Source organism: Astatotilapia calliptera, chromosome 15 (assembly GCF_964374335.1).
Source record: "Astatotilapia calliptera chromosome 15, fAstCal68.1, whole genome shotgun sequence".
Lineage (NCBI taxonomy): Eukaryota > Metazoa > Chordata > Actinopteri > Cichliformes > Cichlidae > Astatotilapia > Astatotilapia calliptera.
Window position 1 is genome coordinate 8,479,980 of NC_137436.1, and position 22,136 is coordinate 8,502,115.

The 22,136-nt window shown below is 39.1% G+C and overlaps 2 protein-coding genes and 2 non-coding genes across 16 annotated transcripts in view; 1 reads left to right on the forward strand and 3 right to left on the reverse strand.

The window, feature by feature from the left end:
- eya4 (EYA transcriptional coactivator and phosphatase 4) overlaps positions 1-11,830 on the forward strand; it is a 50,574-nt gene extending 38,744 nt beyond the window's left edge. For 7 of the 13 annotated variants that reach the window (XM_080290210.1, XM_080290211.1, XM_080290214.1 and 4 more), the window contains 7 exons: positions 189-272; positions 4,067-4,156; positions 4,711-4,769; positions 5,050-5,210; positions 5,606-5,720; positions 5,924-6,045; positions 7,664-8,102. In XM_080290210.1, the coding sequence (XP_080146336.1) occupies positions 189-272; positions 4,067-4,156; positions 4,711-4,769; positions 5,050-5,210; positions 5,606-5,720; positions 5,924-6,045; positions 7,664-7,953 (921 nt within the window). In that variant the 3' untranslated portion in view covers positions 7,954-8,102. Of the gene's footprint in view, positions 1-188; positions 273-4,066; positions 4,157-4,710; positions 4,770-5,049; positions 5,211-5,605; positions 5,721-5,923; positions 6,046-7,482; positions 7,584-7,663; positions 8,103-10,925 lie in introns of those variants that run through there. The other 6 variants (XM_026143369.2, XM_026143378.2, XM_026143368.2 and 3 more) reach the window with 4 other exon arrangements.
- Positions 11,831-14,267: 2,437 nt separating this feature from the next.
- On the reverse strand, positions 14,268-17,913 carry rps12 (ribosomal protein S12). The gene is made up of 6 exons (XM_026143382.2): positions 17,646-17,913; positions 17,475-17,521; positions 16,137-16,253; positions 15,900-16,002; positions 15,504-15,605; positions 14,268-14,355 (listed from the first exon to the last, which is right to left on the reverse strand). The coding sequence occupies exons 2-6, from the start codon at positions 17,486-17,488 to the stop codon at positions 14,293-14,295; spliced, it is 399 nt and encodes a 132-aa protein (XP_025999167.1). The 5' UTR covers positions 17,489-17,521; positions 17,646-17,913; the 3' UTR covers positions 14,268-14,292.
- LOC113007212 (small nucleolar RNA SNORD100) lies at positions 15,713-15,796 on the reverse strand. Its single transcript, XR_003269890.1, has one exon. It is a non-coding gene; the product is annotated as a small nucleolar RNA SNORD100 (small nucleolar RNA).
- On the reverse strand, positions 16,338-16,414 carry LOC113007205 (small nucleolar RNA SNORD101). The gene has a single exon (XR_003269884.1). It is a non-coding gene; the product is annotated as a small nucleolar RNA SNORD101 (small nucleolar RNA).
- Positions 17,914-22,136: the final 4,223 nt, after the last annotated feature.

Below are 22,136 nucleotides of genomic sequence, written 5' to 3' on the forward strand. Positions count from 1 at the left end.
TATTTTCATGTACAGATTCACTTCTACATTTGTTCATGAAGTGTAAGTAAATTCAGGAATGAAAATGTTGATAAATCAGAACATTTGTACTTAATAAATAAATGTACTTATTAAATAAGGGCCATTTGTAAAATCAGAAGAATAGACTCAAATTTCTTGCATTGTGTCTTTTTTGTTGTGATGTGCAGAGGGTGTTTGTTTGGGATCTGGATGAGACGATTATTGTCTTCCATTCTCTGCTCACAGGCTCCTATGCACAAAAATATGGCAAGGTAAGACTGTTTTACTGTGTTTACTTGCTACGTTAAGTTTACTGTTCGTAAAGCTTCTATATGTATCTACGCTTGACTGCCCATTGGATTCACGAGCAATGAACCTTCACATCGTGCCAGATTTAAAGCTTAAGCATCAGTTTGACTACTAACACAACTCATAATAGATCATCCATAATAACTGAGCCATCGAGAGGAGGGCCTAATCTTGAACTTTACAAAAGGTGGGCATGAAAATAAAGCCAGTGTTGTTTCTTGAACCTTCAACTCCCCAAGTGAGTCTATTCATGTGGATACTCATTTAAAAAAATCTGGTACAGAAAGAAAACGAAAATTGTTACAGTACAACAGGAGGTAAACTCACCCAGTTAAGTGATGACACCTAATGTTACGCATTATTAGAGGTGTGGCGTGTTGGTGCTGACACCAGCAGCTGCACCCAGCAGCTGTCTGCTAAGCTGCACCTCAGCTATGTAACGCAGCCCTAAGTACACCAAATGATTCGATAGTTTGTGCAGCTAGCTTTAGCAGCAATAACTTGTTAAATTGTTTGATGTCCACAGCACTTAAGTGGCGTTTAGATCTGGACTTTGATTGCCTTGTTTGTTTGTTTGTTTTTTCTTTTTCCTTTTTCTGTCATTCTGTTGTCGATTTGCTGCTGTGCTTGAGGTCATTGTCCTTTTTGTGACCCAATTTGGGCCAGCTTTAGCTGCTAGACACATGGCCTCAAATTTTACTCCAGAACACTTTAGTATACAGAGCGGTTCATGGTCAACTCGATGATTGCAAGGTGCCGAGGTCCTGTAGCTGCAAAACAAACCCAAATCATCACCTTGTGTAACCGCTGTGGCAGACAGTTGGTATGAGGCATTTGTGCTGATATTCTGTGTTTGATTTTCTCTAAACATCACACATTATGGCCACACATCTCCACTTTGGTCTCGTCTGTTCAAAGGACATTGTTCTAAAAGTTCCTGTGGTTTGTTCAGAAGCAACTTTACATCCCTAAATTCTGCCTCCATGTTCACCCTGCCCGGGAGCCTTTCTTCTGGTAACACTTCCAAGCTAGCAATTCTTGTTCAGTATTTTTTCTAATTGCATTGTCATGAGCATTTAGTATGCTACCACAGACCTGTAAAGTCTAAGATGTAGCTCTTGGGGTTTTGGCTATTTGTCTGAACATTTCACGGTATAACTTTAAGGTGAATTTGCTGGGGAGATTTGGGCACACCTGAATGATCTGCACTATTAAACAGCTAAAATTCCTGCTGTTATAAGGGCGCTCACACTTGCTGCATAGTTAATCAAGGGTATACTTACTCTCTTGAAGAAAATATATGGTGGTGGTTTACTGTTCAGGCTACTGTGCCCTGTGGTGTAGTGAGGTGTGGAGCTTTTTTTTGGTGGTACATGGCCACATTCTGAAAACACATCCCACCTCTTCTTATTTACAGGTGGAAAATAACGTTAAATGCTAGGTTAAATTTTAGCTTTGAAAGTTAATGTTTTCTTGAAAAGATACAATCAACATAGATTAAAATTGGTAAGTTACCATAAATTGGTAAATTATATAATGTAGTGAGGATCTATCAGTGAAGCAGATTTTTAGGGACCAATACTCCACCTTCATACACCATCTCTGAAACCAGAGTTTCCATCCTTACTTTGATTTTCACAATGAGCACGCAAAGTGAATAAGCTTCATTTGTCTCTGTAGATTTTTCAAAATGACATCAGCCACTTCAGGAATGTTACGGTCAATTTGGGATGATAATCTAATGGATTATAAAACAAGTCTTTAAATTGCCAATGCTTTCTTTAATTGAATGATAATTTAATGTGCTAATTTCTTACTTGGGCTGATGTTTATTCCGCTTTTCTCTGTGAACTTATTTGGTGGTCTCTCCTTCTCCCATAACAGCATCCCTGTTTATAGTTCCCTTTATTTTAATAAAAAATGTTCTTGGAACTGATCTGTGGTCGTCCCGCGTAGCCAAGGCTGCAGATTTTTATTGGGTGATGTCGTTTCCTGTGGGCACCGGCGTGGCCACCAGCCCGCCTGTACGGACTTTGCATCATAAATCCGTTCTGATATTGCTGTTTGGCAGTCGAACAAAAGCTGGCACAGCGTACGCACAATTTGGAGCCCGACTTGCATTGAGCCATAGGAGCCCAGGCTTTTTACAAATAGGGTTTGCAGGCATTGATGTGCTTCCTAGTTGTTCTGCATTTGTGGACTTTAAGGTTTGGCAATTGGGATTTAATGGGCATAAGACAGGCCCTGGTGAGTTGTAAAATGCCATGTTTAGAGCGAGGGCACACGTGGTCTTGATGGATAATTCAGCCTCTTTGTGTTGTATTTTCTGTAGAGAAGCACTGAATTGAATGGTAATATCAAGAAGTGAGGTTTTGCATTTGTCTTGACTTGCAAACTAGTGAATTAGATGTTTCCAAGAACTCAAATCGGGGTTTAATGTACCCTCTCATAGCACGCCACGTCAGATTACCCGCATGGCTCATGACAACTGGCAAATCATCGGCATTAAAAAAAAAAAGGATATGCCTCCTAATATTTGCCTGAAAATATTTGCGAGAGAATTTTTTTCACCTCGTTTTCTGCCGCTGCCCTTGAGAAATATAGCAGCAGCTGTGTCTGTTCACACCTCACCCAAAATAGTGTTTACACTATTAACATAGAAACCACAAGACCTAAGTGCCCCTCTCATGGAGCTTTGAGGATACAGCTGCTCCAAATGATGTTTTGCCTTTTTGTCAATACAAGCATAGACGTCTTTATCGCACAAGCCAATCTCACTCTCTGTTTCTTACTATACTTAGTATGCTGCTCACATCATGAGGAAGTGTTGAGTTTCCAGAGCTTAAGTGATACCAGCGAAGGTGAAGAGTGCATCTGGATTTTTGTGCAGTAATATTATAATAGTTATTTAGCAATAACAAGTAGGAGTTATTGACTTTTGTATGTGCGTAGAATATAGCCAGTGATGAGTCATAGTGGAGATTTAACAGATGCTCTTCAATCTCTGTCGTTCACTGTGTGTCAGAGATAACAAATTTCAGTAACATGTGTTGTTATGGTACAGAACTCATAAGTATATGTGGTGACAGTTTTGATTAAATGAAAAAGACTTTAGGCGATCGTCCTCAGTCTTCCTCACCGTTAGCAAATTTCTGATTTAAGATGCACATCCTTTTGCACTTTCTGACATTCATGAATGCCGCCAGTTTCTCTCGCTTTCCGTGCCTGAGCACCTCGCCTGCTCACTTTCGCTCTCCTTCCTGTTAGTTTCTTTCTATTCTGGTCGTCTGACAGCGTCAGCGAATCGTGCGGCAAGCTGTCGACCCTTGCTGACCTATCACAGATGATAGTTTTTGCAGCTGAGCGCTAGCCTGGCAGTGCAGGCCGCGTTCTCCAGAACGCCCGCACACACACACACACACACACACACACATAGACACACACAAACCATTCACACACCACATACACTCCAGGCATCTCCCTTTGAGGGCACCTACAATTTGCAACACACACACATGGAGGGACACAATCTTGCTCTCTCCCCCCCCCCTCAAAACGTAAGGAATGCTGATGGGACAGAACAAGTGCAACCTGTCTGTCAGCGTCTGCAGTGATGAGCGGAACGTACCAAGTATACAAATAGGGGTTTGTTGAGGGTGGGGGGTCTAAAATGGTTTTTGAGGTGGAAGTAAGTATTAACTCTGGAAATTTGTTGTCATGTTGATGTCATGATGATGTTATCTTCCTCTTCTCTTAGGACCCTCCCATGGCGGTAACACTGGGTCTGAGGATGGAAGAGATGATCTTCAACTTGGCTGACACACACTTATTTTTTAATGACCTGGAGGTGAGTCACAGCTGTTAACATTGTCAACAGTTTTTGCTCCGTCTTTAGCTTTTGCACAAAGCGTAATGTTGAGAATGTCATTGTTCCACTGATTTGATATACACACCTTATCATACACCAGCTTGGACTGAGCAAACGGTAGGGGACACCACTGTCAAAATTCGTGCTCACAGTCACATCTAAAGCCAATTTCCAATCAACAGTTATCTTAACTTTTGACTTTTAAGTTAATACATCGTCTTCTCGTTTATCTGTATTTGTTTCTCTATTGTTTTCTCTTGTTCTTAACTAATTGTGAAGCACTTTGGTCAACTCTGTTGCTTTTAAATGTGCTATAGGAATAAAATCTGAATAGAACTGAATTGAATTAACATAATGACTTTGGGCTGTGGGAGGAAGCCTGAGGTCCAAACCATTACCCAGTTAGATACAACTGCTGCCCTCTAGTGGTGAAAATGAAGTTAACATACTGTAAATGTCACAACATGTCTATATTCTATCTTCGGCACATTGTGCTTGCAATAATTGTTATTTTTATGTGTATCTGTATACAGGAATGTGATCAGGTGCATATTGATGACGTGTCATCAGATGACAATGGCCAGGACTTAAGGTGATTATTTAAAAATTAACTTTTGTGTAAAGTTGTAGTATTCATTCATTTCTGTAGATCATATATTCAGATAAACATTAACAACATTTGTCCAGTTTGTGTTTTAATATTAACTTGATGACTAAAATTTTAAAAGTATGTAGATGATACTTAACTGCATTCTTAGAAATAAATGCTTGCCGTTATGTTTGTGATACCAATACCAAAATACAAATAACCATCTTGTTTTTTTTTCTACCAGAGCAGATTTCCAAATAAAACATATTATTATTATTGACAGTACTTACAGTTTTGCAACTGATGGCTTCCATGCAGCTGCAACCAGCGCAAACCTGTGCCTGGCTACGGGCGTCCGCGGTGGAGTCGACTGGATGAGGAAACTGGCCTTCCGCTACCGACGAGTCAAAGAGTTGTATAGCACGTACAAAAACAATGTGGGGGGTAAGCCAATCAGAATAGACTCAGAACGGAGTTGAAAATGAGTTTTACTTTAGTTAAACTCTACAGGAGTTGAAATGTTCTAAAATTATATTCACACTCTGTCTGGGAAAGGGGGGAGCATTCAGTCCTGATCATCTATTAGATGTTAAAAAACTGTTTTGTTTTGGGGGGGTTTAACTTTGTATAGGACTATTTAAATATTAAAGTTAATTAATAACAGAATAGAAGAATAGAATAGTCCCTTGCTGTCACAGGGAACACTGTGCAATAAAATAGTGGAACAGTATAGACACAGATACAAATACAGCAAATACAGCTTATTTTTTAATGCTCAAACAAAATTGGAGTGCATTGTAGAGTGCTTATAGAGTAAAGAAGTTGGTGCTGTGTTTTAGGTCTGCTGGGTCCTGCTAAGAGAGACGCCTGGCTGCAGCTCAGAGCTGAGGTGGAAGCTCTGACTGACTCCTGGCTCACCCACGCACTCAAGTCCCTGTCCATAATCAGCTCCAGGTGCCACTTTCCATTTTATTTCCACGATTTACACAGATGGCAATGTCTCTTCTAGTCCTCTCTTCCTTTGATTTCCGTGGTTAAGAGTTAGGGTTGGACCTGAGCACCAGTGGACACTAGAGGCACTCGGGAATCTATTCATGCATTTACCTACCCACCTCCACTGTGCATAATATGGCCTATTCTTTCTCTTTGTCCCTCAGGAGTAACTGTGTAAATGTGTTGGTGACCACAACACAGCTCATACCAGCGCTGGCCAAAGTTCTCTTATATAGTCTGGGATCTGTTTTTCCTATTGAGAACATTTACAGTGCAACAAAAATAGGTAAGCACACGTAAACACACGCATCTGTACACAGTCCATGAATTTAAAACAAAGACTAAATTAATGATTTCATTCATGGACTGAATTAAATAATACAATATATTGTGGAATAGAAGTCATAAAATAGTAACTGGATAGATACAGTACTGTGCAAAAGACTTGAGTCACTCCTCATATCTTTGTTTTTCTAGGAAAATGGGAAATAGGTGCAATGATTTATTAAAACATGTGTAAACACACACGGGAAAACAGTCCATTTGTACAATTCACACAAGTTTGAAAGTCAGTGTTTAATATGACCACTTTTATACACAGCCTGGACTCTCTTATCGTTAGCTTCATAGCATAAGTGCCTAAGTCATTGACTTAGTCAAATGACTTAGGCACTTATGCTATGAAGCTAACGTTATTTAGGCTTTCTGGTAGATTCCTTGAGCAGTCATCAGGAATAGTTCTCCAGGCTTCTTAAAGACATTCAAATCTCCCCCTCTCCGTCAATAGAGTGTGTGTGTGTGTGGGTGTTTTAAATCCAGGTATGCTTTTACTGCATCCTTTCCTTTTTTTATGCTTGAATGACTCATAGGTCAGTGTTAAGATGTTAAATGGCTTAACAAGCAAAAAAATCATCCCTGTGAAAATGATCAGATATAAGAACTCGACTGAAAATGATGAAAAAGCTGCAAAAAATAAATAAATATCGAGACCATTGCTAAACAAACTGCAAGATAATCTGGATAGATAGAAGCAAGTAAGGGGTGACTCAAGACTAATTTAAACGTGTGCTCTTATACTACTAATGTCAATGATTTTGATTGAAAGGGAAGATGATCTTTTTGAGGTGGATGACGTCACACAATCCGAAACACAGCTCCACCCAGCAGATGTTTCATTTGCCACATTAGGCGAAGTCACCTGTGTGGGTGTTGAGTGTCTTTAGTATGACTTACTTATCCCCACACTTACAGTATTCTTCCAGCATTATATCCGCACTCAGCTCGTGCGTTCCCGATCTGGCCTCGACACACATGTCGCTCAGGCTGCACGTCTACACTCTGAACGGACTCTAACCTCAGCTGGTTGTGACAGTGTACCGCAACCATGGCCAGTGCTGACTTATTGAAGAGTGGAAACAAAACAACTCAGACTGGGGTTTGGGTAGAAAGATACAACACTCAGGAAATGTATGTGTGTGTCACTATGTGATATGCCTTGATTCAAACAGATGTAACAATCTGATATCTTTAAAAACTAGTGTTTAAGGTCAGATGCCACGCCACTTCTGGGTACGCTATTTTTAACTATTAAATCACTAGACACCATCTTGTGTGTTTGTGTGTGTGTTCACTTCACCCTAGTACGCACAGCTCTACCTCTTCCTGTGTTTTATTTCAATCTAAACAAAGGAAAAACCTGTGAAAGCCATTTGTTTGTCTCCAGGCAAAGAAAGCTGTTTTGAGCGTATAGTCTCCCGCTTTGGCACAAACATTACATATGTTGTGATTGGCGATGGAAAGGATGAAGAGCATGCTGCCAGCCAGGTAAACAAATGACACCTGAACTTTGACCCCTCTGACCATGTGACCCTCCTTCCTCCCCCTTGTTTATTTGTTTTTTGCAGGAAAAGAGAGTTGCTTTGAACGCATAATGCAAAGGTTTGGCAGGAAAGTAGTGTATGTTGTAATTGGGGACGGTGTGGAAGAGGAACAGGCGGCCAAAAAGGTAATGGACCCGCAACCTCACCGTGACCCCCGCCTACTCAGCACAGCGTGTGCTCTGATTGGACGAAGCCCGCCTTTCTTTGCTGCTGCAGTTTTGTGTTGGTCCTTTACTTTTTCTGGTCTACTTGCTTTGGTTTTTGTTTTGTTTTTTTCATGGGGTGACAGGAGACTTTTGCAGCCGTCAGAGTGAAAATTTGAGAATGAGCCTCAGCTGCTGATGGATATTTTTGCACCAGCTTTTTCAGCGTCAGCTATTCCAAATTTGTGTCAATAACAGATTTTTATTAGATTGACATTGGCATCTGCAATTGTGTAATGAATGGCTGTGTAAATGTACACGCTGACTGGGCTGTGAACGGCCTCATTTGTTCAGAGCAATGATCCTGCCGTATCCTGTGACGTGTCTCCTGTTATGTGTTTTTAACTGATGTTGTAGTTGTATAACAAAAAAAAGGGAGATAAGTAGTGATCTATTTTAAGTTTGCTACACCAGAATATTTTCTTAATCCTCTCTTCTACAGCTTTGGGTTTCATTCATCGTGCTGGGTGCTGGGGTTGTTAAAAGATGGCTTTGCATTTTGGGATATACTCTTTTTTTTTTTTTTAACTTTCTTACTGAGCACTAAATACATTGGATTTGGATGGTTTTCAACATTAGCATCATCTTAAAATTGGTTCAGTCCCCCTCCTGGCCCCCATCAGTCTACACACAATACTCCACAAGAACCTAGTATAATAGGATTTTGAAGTGTTTTGTCAAGTTATTAAGAATAAAAACCTGGAATAACCCATTTGCATGACTACCCTTCACTTGTGTTAAAGCTCCTTTGGCAGCAGCGAGCGGAAATGAACCTTCAAGCTTTCATTTGAAGATTTCTCCAGTTCTCCTTAGCAAAATTGTTAAACATCAGCCAGCTCAGTCAGACATTTTCAGGACTCTCCAGAGGTATTTAGGTCTGGACTCTGGCTGGGTCAGTCCAGGAGTTTTCCCAGAGCCACTCCTGTGCTTTTTTGGCATTGCACTAGGGCCTTTTTTTCCTGCTGAAATATAATCCTGAGCACTCTGACAAAGGTTTTCACTCAGGATTTCTCTATATTTTCTGCCTTCATCATTCCCTCTATCCTTACTGGTTTCCCAGTACTTGACAGAAAATTACTGATGGAGCATAATGCTGCCACCTCTGTCTTTGACTGTAGGATTGGAATTAATGAGGTGATGCCCAGTGCCTAGTTTCCTCCATGCGTCTGTCTTTATTTTAGATCAGATTGGATTATTGTCTTAATGAATGTTTCTCCCATCCCTACAAAGGATTTTATTCATAGTGACTACTGGGTTCTTAGTTACATGGCCTCCGTCCCAGTTACGGAGTTTGGCTGAAACAAGGAGAACATTTAATAAAAGTAGGAAGCGCCACAACTGTGAGTGTCATAACAACAGGTTTGTTATCATCCATCCATTCATCCATCCATCAATCTTCTGCCACTTATCTGACACTGGGTCATCAGTCTATTCACAACACAGGGGTCATGTTTACCTCTGTAGCATCCCCTTTTCTTTTAACGACAGTCTGTAAATGTCTGGGAACTGAGGAAACCAGCGCATGGACCTTTGGGAAAGGAATGTTGTTCCTTTCACACAGTCCAGTGTCATAGCATCAGAAATGCAGGCTTTCGAACTGAACACTCTTGAATCCATTTTACCAAAATTTTGATTCATCTGACTGCAGAACAGTTTTCCACTTCCAAAACTGAGGTTATTGTACTAAAAATCTTAAAGATACAGTGTCTAACCAGATGCTTACTCTGGATGGCTTTACCTTGGCCTCCAGTAACACTGGGATGAGTCTTGGAGTCTTTTTTGACCAGGATGTCTCCTTCAATGCACATATTAAATATTGTACAATAAAAAGCACCTTGAGGCAACTGTTGCTGTGATTTGGTGCTTTATAAATAAAACTGAATTCAACCTGATGCTCTTTTCATACCCAATCATCTTAATGGCCTGCCTCAAGTTAACCTGATAAGTAGCAAACTCTTCATCTAGATATTTGTTTTAGCACCACTTTTAGGCTTTTCTTGTCCCCATCCAAACTTTTTTGTGATATTCCGCTGCCGTCACCTTCAAATAAGCCAACATTTCTCATAAAATGGTATATTTTCTCAGTTTAATATCTTTATTAAAATATGGGTTTATGAGATTTGCAAATCATTGCATTCTGTTTTTATTCACATTTCACAGAGTGACCCAACAGTTTTTTGGGGTTACGCATGAAGACAATGTTTCTGTCTCTAATTTTAGTACAGTATCACAGGACTCTGAAAACTCTGTTTTGTTATTGTGGAGTATTATGTGTAGACTGTGTTTAGAAAAAAACTGAATTCATTTCAAGATTAGTCTAAAACATAATAAAATGTAGAACAGGATGTAAAAACTTCCCACATACAATTTTGGCACTACTGTTAAAGCTTTTTAGGAAACTATTGACTTCAAGCTACAGTCAGCAAAAAGTTAAATTACCTTAGCATAAAGGCTGGAAACATTGGGGAAACTGGTGTTTTAAAAAGTAAAAATTTCTTAGTCTTTACAGCTCACCAATTTAGTTATATCTTGTTGATTTTATTGTAATGAAAACAAAAGTCAAAAACAACAGCTGCAGGGATTTTCTATGGGTTATATGAGTGTTTCAAAGTAGAGGCTAGCATCAGTCAAAGTAGAGGCTAACATCATCAGCACAAATCTTGTTATCCTTCATACATTTTTTAAAGTTCTTTGTACATATTATTGCTGATACATATATGTTACAATTAAGTTGGTGATATTGAGAATTGCCCTTTGTAGATTTTTGTGCTTTTTTTAAGGCTAAGGTACCTATTTTTAAAATTTTTATGCTAAGCTAAACTGACGAACCGCTGGCTGTAGCTTCACCAAGAGGGGAGAGATGAGTGATATAAATTATGTCATCTGATGTAACCTTCGGAACAGAAGGATAAGCATAATTCCCAAAATGCCACCCTTTGTCTTAAAGCCTTAGAAATGCATGGATTTTTGTTTGCAGTGCAGCTACAAGCTACAGTAGTGTAGCTTGCATGTGGTTAGGCGGTGGTGGTGTGCAACAGTGATAATTGTACGTCTGATTTTAATGATGTGTGTCCACTCCGCAGCACAACATGCCTTTCTGGAGGATATCAAGTCACTCTGACCTGCTGGCATTACACCAAGCACTGGAGTTTGAGTACCTGTAACTATTATAGCAATATGGACTCATTGCATTGTCACATGGACACGGTCAGCCAGGCAGCCCCTTTCTTTTGTATAACTATTTAAGAACACACGACACTGCAAGTGTTTCTGTGATTACTTTCGTTTCCTGTCTTGTTTTTGAATGTCTGGATTTACAAACTCGTAACGGTCTTAAGAGGTTAAAGGAGGTAAAGAAGAGGAAAGTGGGATTAGGAAAAGGCTATCCGACACATCCTTGCTCAGCCCCCCTGGTCCTGATGCTGGGGACAGACCTCTGAAAATCCAGTCTGCTGTTCTTGCAGCTGTAGCAGGCTAAAACTGTCAAGGCTTAAGACCTTCCTTGGACTGGGAGGATATTTTTTTTCCCTTGAGATCTAGTTTGTGGTCAGAGCACCCAGGTGGAAATGAGGACTTGTGACATCACTTGGGGGGGAAGATCATTGGCTATGCATTAATTTGAAGGCTTCTCTGTACAGACCATATCATGTATACTGGGATAACAGCTTTTTTTGTAAGGGTTTTGTTCCCAGTGGTATAATAATCACGACAAAAGAATGCAGTCTGTGGTAGAAATTTGTGTAAATTATTTACAATAAACTTACATGACAGTGGTAGGGTTTTGGGGTTGTTTTTCTTTTTCTTTTTGGTCAAATAATTGGAAATTTTGAGGCTCTTTTGTTTTTTCCTTCTGGTTTTTGTATTTTGTTTTCTTTCTGGTGGGTGGGGCTTGAAGATGTGCGTCATGATGTGTTGTGCCTTAATGTGTTTGAATGTCTTTTCTTTATTCAGAAATGTCTATGTATGTAGATATAAAGGAGAAAACTTATCCACATGACCTATGCATCTTCTTTCATAAAAGAAACGAGATCCTTAGCACAACCTGTGATACTCTGAAACTAAAGTCACAAAATGACAGGGCTATAATAAGAAGGGAGAGCAATCTGTTAGTGAGCACACTGAGCCTAAAGAGTTTAACATCCCTATTGTGCTCTACCTGAACAGATTGCCTTTGAACCTTATACTGCATACCTGACTCCTCTTAAGGTTATTTTCATGGTTTTTGCTTAAAAAAACATGAAAACCCAAAAAACAAACACACACACCACACAGGTACGATTTCCTATTCTGCTGATGTACTGAGAGAGATGACAAACAATGGAATATTTTGATTTTTTTTTCTAAATTCAGAATAATAACTGTCCCATATTCAATATCCATTTTATGTACATTGGAGAATTCTAGGCCTTTGTTTTAATTTGATTACGGTTTATTTATAGCTCATAAAAACCATCAGAATACTTGATTTCAAGCAGTATAAACACTCTTTTGGTCTGCTCAAGTACCCACAACCTTAAGGAAGACGGCTGACTTGACAGTTCTCCGGGTCATGATCATTAACACCTTCCATAAGAAGGGTAAGCCACAGAAAGTCACTGTTGAAAGGCTGGTTCACAGTGCTGTATCAACAGATATTCATGGAAAACTGACTGGAAAGGAAAGTTGTCGTAGGAAAAGGTGCACAAGCAATGGGGATGCCCGCTGCCTTGAGGGCATTGTCAACAACTTGGGTGAGCATCACAAGGAGTGGACCGAGGCTGGTGTCAGTGCAGGAGACACCAGATGGAAAGAGGCTACAAATGTCACATTCCTCATGTCAAACCACTGCTGAACCAGAAATGCGAGGGGCATCTTACTTGAGCTGAGGAGGAAAAGAAATGGACTGCTGCTCTGTGGTCTCAAGTCATCTTTTCAGATTAAAGTAAATTTGGGATTTTCGTTTGAAAATTAAGGTCCCCGAGTCTGGAGGAAGAGTGGAGATTCACCCAGTGAAGTTTTTTCAGTCTGATGATTTGGATTTTCATGTCAAATACTAGTGTTGATGGTAGTCGGTCCATTATGTTTTATCAAGTCCAAAGTCAATACAACCATTTACCAGGCGATTTTAAAGCACTTCATGCATCCATTTGCTTACAATCTTTATAGAGATGCCAATTTCCTTTTTCCAGCAAAACCTGGCTCCTGCTTGCAGTACCAAACCTTCCCAACTGAATCTAACATGAACACATGTTCTCTGTAGAGATGGAAAAATAATCTGACTCCAAAATACAGACAATCTGAAGGCTGCTGTCAAAGCAAACTGGACTTTGATTATCAACTCAGCAAGGCTACAAACTGATGCAGTAATTTGAGGCAAAGGAGACTCCATTGAGTTCCATTTAAATGAAGCTGGGCATTTCTGTATTATAAATTAATGATCTTAGGAAATATTCTAATTATCAGGTTTGATGTATGATTTCCTTGAGTTATAACCCATTATAATTAATTCCAAAATCAAAGGATTGAAATATTTCAAGTCATACTTGATAAAAGAATTATGCAACAAACTCGTGATAGTCTGGCTTTTTGGTGTACTCGATTGTAACCTGAGGAAACGTATGCAAACCTGCCAAGCTGCACAAGGTAAATGGTAAGCTTCTCGTGCAAAAGGATTTCACATGCATCATTTTATGTAAAAAAAAAAAAAAATAATAATAATACATAAGCGCTGTTTATTAGAACTGGTTTTCATGTCATTTTTTGACACTAGTACTATAGCAAATAGAACAATCTAGAAAACCAATTACTTCGATGGTATTCATCTCAACTATTTCATTTCTCTCCAATTACGTAACTGTTATTCCTTTATATTCTTTCTTGGATAATGTTCCATTTAAGTGTTCATTTGATGTTTGCGTTTTAACATTTCAAAGCTCTGTTCAATGTAATACATTGGGAGGCATTCAGTATTACACTTATATAAGTTTTTAAAGATGTTTTGAAAGCTTCAACAATGTTCATTATCTGACTGGCTTTTTAGTTTTCAGTCAAACCAGCTAAGAGACAGCAACACTCCATGGAGCCTAAATCATAGTAAGTGGACTCAACTTGAGGTCAAGTTAAGGTCACCAGGATTTGAACTTTTACTAGATGCTCCAATGGTGTGAATTTCAAAACTGCGCATTGCACGGTTCAAGTTTCACTCGTTCATACTCACAAATTTGGGATCCATGCTGCTTGACCATCAACGTTTTCTGGCTAAGCAGTAACAATGTTATCCAGAGGGCAAAGAGCTTTTTCAAAATTAAAAATAAATAAATCTGAAATTTTCAATTTGGAGAAAGAGCTCATGAAATGATGCACTAACCAAGCAACAAGATTGGTACACAGTAAAATAATGCTCAATATCCAACCAAGCAACTCAAATCAATAACACACTCCAGAGCTTCATTTCATTGTTTTATTGACACTTCATTTCTTGGACTTGAAGTATTCCTCAATCACATCCTTGGCCTGGGACTCCTTGCCATAATCCTGTAGGGGGGATAAATAAATAAAATTAAGGTCAACTGAGCCCAACATCACAGACATGTATGCCTGCAAACATTAAACAGCCATTTGGAAATAAATGTAAGTTTATTACGCAAGGGAAACATAACGAGCTATAATTAACATGTCTCCAGATATATTTAAACACTACTTGTTTCAGTCTTTGTCATAAATTATGGCTCAATGCAGTGTGGAGGTGATCAGCTTGTTACACCGTGTCAACACAACTCACCTCTGAATTTCATTTAGTTCAGGCACACATGTTTACTGCAGCTGTGGTATAGGTATGCTGCTTAGACTGAGTTAAATACACCAACCCTGATTTTATAACTACACTAGTGATGACACCGTGGCTCGCCTTCTAACTGGTAATCGTAGGTTTGAGTCTATCACCCCATTTCTCACTGGCCTCCAATTAAACACTGCATTGATTTCAAAATCCTACTGCTTACTTATAATACTATCATACTATTCACACGTCTGATTCAATCCAGACCTTCAAGTCTCAATTGAAACCCCACCTTTTTAGCTTAGCCTTCCCGGCCTCCTACAGCATGCCTTTTAAGTGTACTTTCTTTCCCTTCACTTTCTTTGCCTATATTGTTTTATTGTTTTTATCGTTAAGTCTTGCTTGCTTATCTGCGTACTTGTATACTTGGTTAATCAATGCCTTCCACCTGCTAGCTTCTCTGCTATCTGCTTTTGTACTCTACTACTGTTTTATTGGATGATGTGAAGCACTTTGGCTACCTCTGGTTTTAAATGTGCTAGACAAATAAAGTTGTATTGTGATCATTAAAGGGAAGAGGAATTGCATGGATTGCCTTTATAGCACCTTTTTTTGCCTACTGTCATTTGGTACTCTATGTAGCCATCCTTAGGGACCCCGGACACCACAGGCAGATGACGGGGCTTGTACGCTGGCTCCTCTCTAGCCAGGAGTTAAACAGCTGCATGGCATGAGGCACAGCAACTGCACTTGACTGGCAAATATAGTCCTAACTCATAACTCTGTTTCTTTCGCTGTTATGTTAGAGGGATCTCATTGAATTCCCATTTAAGGTTTCCTATATAGATCAAAAGGCTAATCAAGTGAATTCAGACTAGCCAAAGAAAGAAAGCAACATAATTACCTTAACAACGACGCAGCTGCAGCCAACCACCTTGCGTGGTTTACCCTCGCGGTCGATCTTGCACAGACCAACCCACTCACCAAGCTTCTTGTTGTCATCAACCTGCCAGAGTTTAAAAGGTCACTTCAACTTCATGAATGAATTTAAGTCAACACAGTAAAAATAATAGTAAGCACGGGTAGAATAGTGCATTATAGTCCAAGCTCAACTGTATCTCAGACAGAAATTGGGTAACAATTGGCAATCTCCTCACAGTGTTCAGTAGAGGGAGCCAAATTGTCATCAGCGATACAGCAGTGCTACATTCACTTTATGCAACTGGTTTAAAAAAAATAAATAGAAGAACGCAGTCCAACTGTCCATGAACATCAAACCAAACCCAAGCAAATTCAGTACCTTGATGAGATTGATCTGATGCTCGGCGCAGAGGGCCTCCACCAGCTTGACGTACATGGGCTCATCGCAGTTGGCAGCAAGGACGCAGAGATGGGCCTGACGTCTATGAAAGAACAGGGGAAAAAAAAAAAAAAGAACTCACATTAAAAGGCTACTACATTATACCATTCACACTTTAAACTGATAGGATGGCTCAGACGTTTTAAGTTAAAGCTCTCTAAAAGGTTTAAGACTTACTTGTCCAGAGCCTTGGCAGCCTCACGGATACCGCGGGCTAGGCCATCGTGGATGAGTGCGGTCTTGAGCACTTCAGGGAGAGCGGTGTTGACATCCATCACACCTCCGGCAGGACTGCTGTTGGAAGTAAGATAAAAAAAAATCTTAAAATTTTGAGGAAGATGAGCACAAGAAATTGGGGCCTCTTCAGCTGAGCTTTTGGCATGTCAGAGCGGCGAGCGTCTCACTCATTGTAGAGTGAAGGGGTATCCGACAAAAGATGGGATCATCAGTCATGCACAAAAGCTCAGCTGGCAGAAAAACACAATAATGAAATTTCAGAATAATATCCAGACTAAAAACCTAAATCTATACCAGGTTTATCAAGCCTTCCTGCATCTAAACTGGACTACGACGGTTTGGAACTCCTCTCTTGCCAAGTTACAATTAGTTGTAAATACTGCAGCCAGACTGCTGACGACATGATATATTCCATCAAGGTGTACATGTTTGGCTTCTCAATCATTTAAATCTGAGCTGAAGAAAGGCCAACTGAGTCAGTGTTCTACACAACACTGTCACTAGGTTTCAAATAAGTTACTGCTAGCATGTCAAAGCCCTTAAATACTTCAGATCAGTGAGAAGACTTCAAGTTACTGAAAAACATGCCTGTTTAAGACTCCACATATATTTTTCATACATAGCTGCACTAAAGGCAGGACTACTACTTCTAAACCCTTTGACTGTATTCACATATGAAGAGCAATATAACAAAGATCAAGGTGATTACACTAGTGATCATTAAAGGGAAGAGGAATTGTAAACGTCAGTGAAGCTGCCGCATATCAGTATCTCAGGTTAATTTTATACTAGATTTACTATTGTGTGATTGTATAAACCTGTTAAACATTAGCCCCCTGGACCGGACTATGGACATGACTTATCTATGAGCTTTCTATTATGTGCCTTTCTCTCATTTTTGCACACATTTCTTGTGACTGTATACATTTCTCCTGTTTGCAATTTATCTGGCTGGTGACCTGTTACATTTTATTCCTACACAGTTGGTGTTGTACAATTGCGTTGTACATGTACAATGACAATAAAGGGCTATTCAATTCAATTTTATAGTAAATTGCTACATGCGTGGGGGTAGTATAACTGAACCTCTATCCCTGCTAAGCTAGCAACTTGTCTCATGTGAAATATTCTCTTTTATGCTATAAAGCACACTGTTACCAAAAAGCTTATGTTTACAAGGTCACTATCCTCTCCTAAACAAATTTCAGCTGTAGTTTAACTACGGCTCGTTTAAGTAACTTTTATTATCAAGTCATCATACAGAAATGTCTTGCTCACCCTTCCTCGGCCATTGTAGATTTGCGATGGATGGTGAACTAAAAGTTCTGCAATGAAGAAGAAATGTGATATAAAAGTTATTATCCATTGTAAAGCGCCAACTCTTATGAATGTACAACTTAGGATGTTTGATTAATCCAGACGATTGTGTCAAGAGTTGAGGGAACGCACCTTTCCTGCAGATAAGCAGCGAGTAAAGAGGACGTCATAAGCCCGCGACGCGAATTTAACACCAGCAGGCCCCATCTGCGCCTCACTGTGGCGCCAGCTAAGTTGCCTGTTGTAGCTTTAGTTAACAGCTGAAACTACAAGTTGCCTCCTAGATATTATTCAGGCCTGCCAATACCGGCGAAAAACACGTTTTATGACCCACAGACACAATTCAGACAAATACATCTCAAGGACAGATGCACATTTATTCATGTCGTTAGATAAACTCGTCATATGGGGTACTTCTTAATGTCATTCAACATTTCCCATTGGACATTTTCACAGTGTAAACACTGATCCTCCTCAGAAACAGTGGATTTTGATCTTACTGGAATTTTCTTCCTTTACATGTTTAGAGGAAAACAAGCAAACCAAAGAAGTTTAAACTTTAAGAAAACGTTAAAAAAAAAAGATAAAACGTAAATAATAATCCATAAATGCAAAAGATGCATAATTTTCCTCAGAAATGTGTTGTTTTTTTTTAATTTTAGGAAATAGATTTTTTCAATAGAAAACATAATAACATAAAATATGATCTCCCCTACCAACTAATAAATAAATAAATAAATACATTTAACCAGCTCTCACATGAATATGGAAACAACAACATGAGATGAGTAGAAAACAAAACAGCATACAATACAATAAATAAGCATCTTCTTTGATGTGTAGATAATCAGAGCAAATTCATAGGAAGAGTGATGCTGTATTTTTAAAGGAGCCACATTAAACCGTGACCGTGCTACTTCCTGGCTTTTTAGTGAAGTGGAAAAAATTGCCCCCTAGTGGCTGCGGGGGCCCTATGCATCTCTAAAGTCTACTTACAGCAATAAATTGCTCTGCAGAGAACTTTATAATGCATGATTTAAGACTGCATCACATTTTATTGTACTTGAGCTTCATTGGAGCTCTGTTGCTTTAACATTAGACACTGATTTTATCATTTCAGCTTTAAAGTCAAAAAGAATTGCCTGGATTTAAGCATATTTGCACTGCAGAAGACATGATGTGGATTGCACAACACTGGACATTATATTCTTCATTTCCAGTTAATACTTGTACAGCTGCTGTTATTGTGTATATATTTATTTATATTTCTTCATACATTCTTATATAGTTCTATATTGTGTATTTTGTTTTCAACTTTAATTTATATATTTTATCTTATTCCTTCCCAGTTAAATTTACCCTTCATTCTAATTTGTGTTGTACAGTTATTTCCTTTTTAATCTTAATTTATATTTTATTCCTTCCTAGTAAAATTTACCCTTTTTAATTTTCATATTTATTTCCCTTTTTAATTTTTCATATTTATTTCCTATCTTATGCATAGCCTTTTCCTTTTTTTGTTTTCTTTAGGTCACGAGCAGTTGTCCAAGCATTTCTCTGCATATCGTACTGTGTATGACTGTGTACGTGACAAATAAAATTTGAATTTGAATTTGTCTTTTGAATCTTTTTCTCTCAAATTCACACCAATTTTCATTTCGCATAAATGATTAGTTTAGAAATTTGTTAGTGAGTTTCCATTCTTCATTTTACTACAACAAATCAAAATACTTTTTACACCTGTTCTGTACAGGATGTAGTCATTCCGGATTCAGACAGGGGGAAAAAGTAAACAAGATAGCAAAATTGCCAGGATCCTGGGTCATTTTACCTAGCGTTCTTAGTTTTCCTGTGTTCCTGTGTCATTTTAAGTTAATTTGTTATTCTATGGGTCCTAAGTTGTTCAGGTTAATTTACTAGATTTCCCCTCATGTCTTTATCCCCCTTTGTCTCCCTCTGTGTGACCGTGTATATAGTGGTGTGAGTTATTGTGCTTTGTTCATACTCCTCATGTTCTGTGTTTTCCTCTTTCCGTCATGTTCTCTCTGTGTACTCTCTGTGTTATGTTTAAGGTCCGTGTCTTGGTGTCAGCATTTTCAGTTTCATGTCCTCTACGCGCTGTCATGTGTAATTGTCCTCAGCTTGTCATGATCTGGCTGTGTGGCAGGCAGGAAATAGGACCCAAACGCACACTCACGGAAAACAGGGCTGAACTCAAAATACAGCTTTATTGCTGATAAAGATGACAACGATACAAAATAACATGAAACTAAACTGGGAAGAACTAAGGAACGGACTTACAAGGAAACACACGGAGGGGCACACAGTCATGAGGGAGAACGCGACACCGAACCGAGGGAGACGCAGACATAAATACACAGAGGGTTAACACACGGGGAACACAGCTGACACAGATAACCATAACGAGACAGGGCAGGAGTGAACATAACATGACGCATACAGACGAGAGATTATCAAAGTAAAACAGGAAGTACACGGAGGTTCAGACAGGAGGAGAGAGAGCACAGGGAGAACAGACATAACAGGCTGGGGAAAACATGGAATAAACACAAGGAGAGACTAGGGCTCACAAATACACAGAGGGGCACACAGGGGGTAAGATTCACAAGGGGAAAACACTTAGGGAACAACGTAACAGAGCAACCCAGGAAACATGGCCTAAATAAGGAACAAAATACATGAAACTAAGAATACTGGGCCAACATGGCCCAGGATCATGACACAGCTGTGTTCCCCATGTGCTTCCACTTCCCTCATTACCTTCTGTGTATTTATGTCAGAGTCTCGCTTTGTTCCATGTTGCGTTGTCCCTCATGCTGTGCGTTCCCTTGTGTGCCTCACTGTGAAGTTTAGTTTGTATTTTCCCAGTATAGTTTAATTCTGTATCTTTTCCTCGAGTCTGCAATAAAGCAGTGCTTTTGAGTTTATTCCCCGTGAGTTTGGGTCCTCTCCTGCCTGCACACAGCCGAAACATGACAAAAATAACATAATAGTTTACCCTCACACTATATCTTGCAGAGACGAACACAGTAACTTAAACAAGTACATCTTAAGGACAGACTCACATTTAAGTGCTTAGACACAATTTTAATTATATTAATGCAATATTTAAATAAAGGTTGGTCAAAATAATTTAGTCATTCATGAGAAGTGATGCATTAAAGTAAACGCTTTTAATAATGCCACTAAGTTTAGATATGTACTGCTTTAAAGCAAGAACATAAGGTCACAACAGCTGCGCATTAACTGATAACTGTGTTCCTAGCAATGCAATGACACTATTTCTATGCCTATCTACTTGTTAGACTATTATCCTGCTTGTGACATAATCACCCTGTTTATCAGGTCACGCGTGTTGCCTTCTTGTTCAAATAAAGATGTGATCTAATTTCCCATCAGAGAATTTCAAATCCTGCAATGATTTACCCAGATGTCAATATGTGCTTAACTTGTTGTCCATTACAAACATAAGTATTCTCTAATTCTCTTTTCTAGTTCTGTTACTGATATTCACTAATGTTAGAAAAAAGGCAATATTTAATACAACGGGCCAGGAAGTGTTTTCATAATGTTCAGACCCTCTGGCCTCCAAAGTAATAAGACTCTTTAACACGCAAGTGAAATATACCTACCAGCCACTTCATAAAGTACACCTGTTCAATTGTTCATTCACTCAAATATCTAATCAACCAATCACGTGGCAGCAATTCAATGCATTTAGTAGGGTAGACATGGCTAAGACAACCTCATTAAGTTCAAACTGAGCGTCAGAATGGGGACGACAGGTGATTTAAGTGGCATTGAATGTGTTAAGCGTTAGGGCCAGATGCCTTTGAGTGTAGTTCCACATCGGTAGAAGATCAGTTGAACGCAGCCTGCCTGAGTAATGCAGTTGACAGTGTCCATCCCACAGTGTGCAGATGTGTACTGATGGCTGCTTCCAGCAGGACAAAGCACCATTCCATTCCTCAAAGCACAAATCATCACAAACTGGTTTCTTCAAACATGACACTCAGTTCACTGTCCTTAAATGCCCTCAACAGTCACCAGATCTCAATCCAGCAGTGCACTTTTAGGATGGGGAGATTCACATTGTGGCTGTGCAGCCAACAAATCTGCAGCAACTGTGTGATGCTGTCATGTCAACATGGACAAAATGTCAGATGAATATGTGTCACACAGAATTAAGGCAGTTCAGAAGGCAAAATGGGGTCTAACCATGTACTAGCAAGGTGTACCTATAGATGATACCCTATGGAACTCCAAAGTGTTCAAAATTAAATAAATAAATAGGTCAAGATGAAATAAATAACTATGTGAATAAATAAGACACAGATATGTAATGTGAGAATGATATTGTGAAATCATGGAACACATTTTGAAAACAATGCTCATTATTGTGAAATACATTACATTCTGCTATATAAATTTACTTATTATTGTGAAATATTATTTCATGGTCATTATTTTTCACAATAACAGAGATTATTCCTGAGGCATTTTATTTATTTCCAGCCGTTTATATTCCAAAATGACCTTTTTTCAAAGTCAGTCTTTATTTCAAAATCCCGTTTTTCCCGATGGTCTATTTATTTCATAATG

Bases quoted from the DNA above. Each gene is read 5' to 3' on its own strand.
- rps12 (XM_026143382.2), bottom strand. The intron at 16,003-16,136 runs GTAAGTCTTAAA...GTTCTTTCATAG, and splicing joins GCTGCCAAGGCTCTGGACAA to ACGTCAGGCCCATCTCTGCG. The intron at 14,356-15,503 runs GTAATTATGTTG...TCCCCCCTACAG, and splicing joins GCAGCTGCGTCGTTGTTAAG to GATTATGGCAAGGAGTCCCA.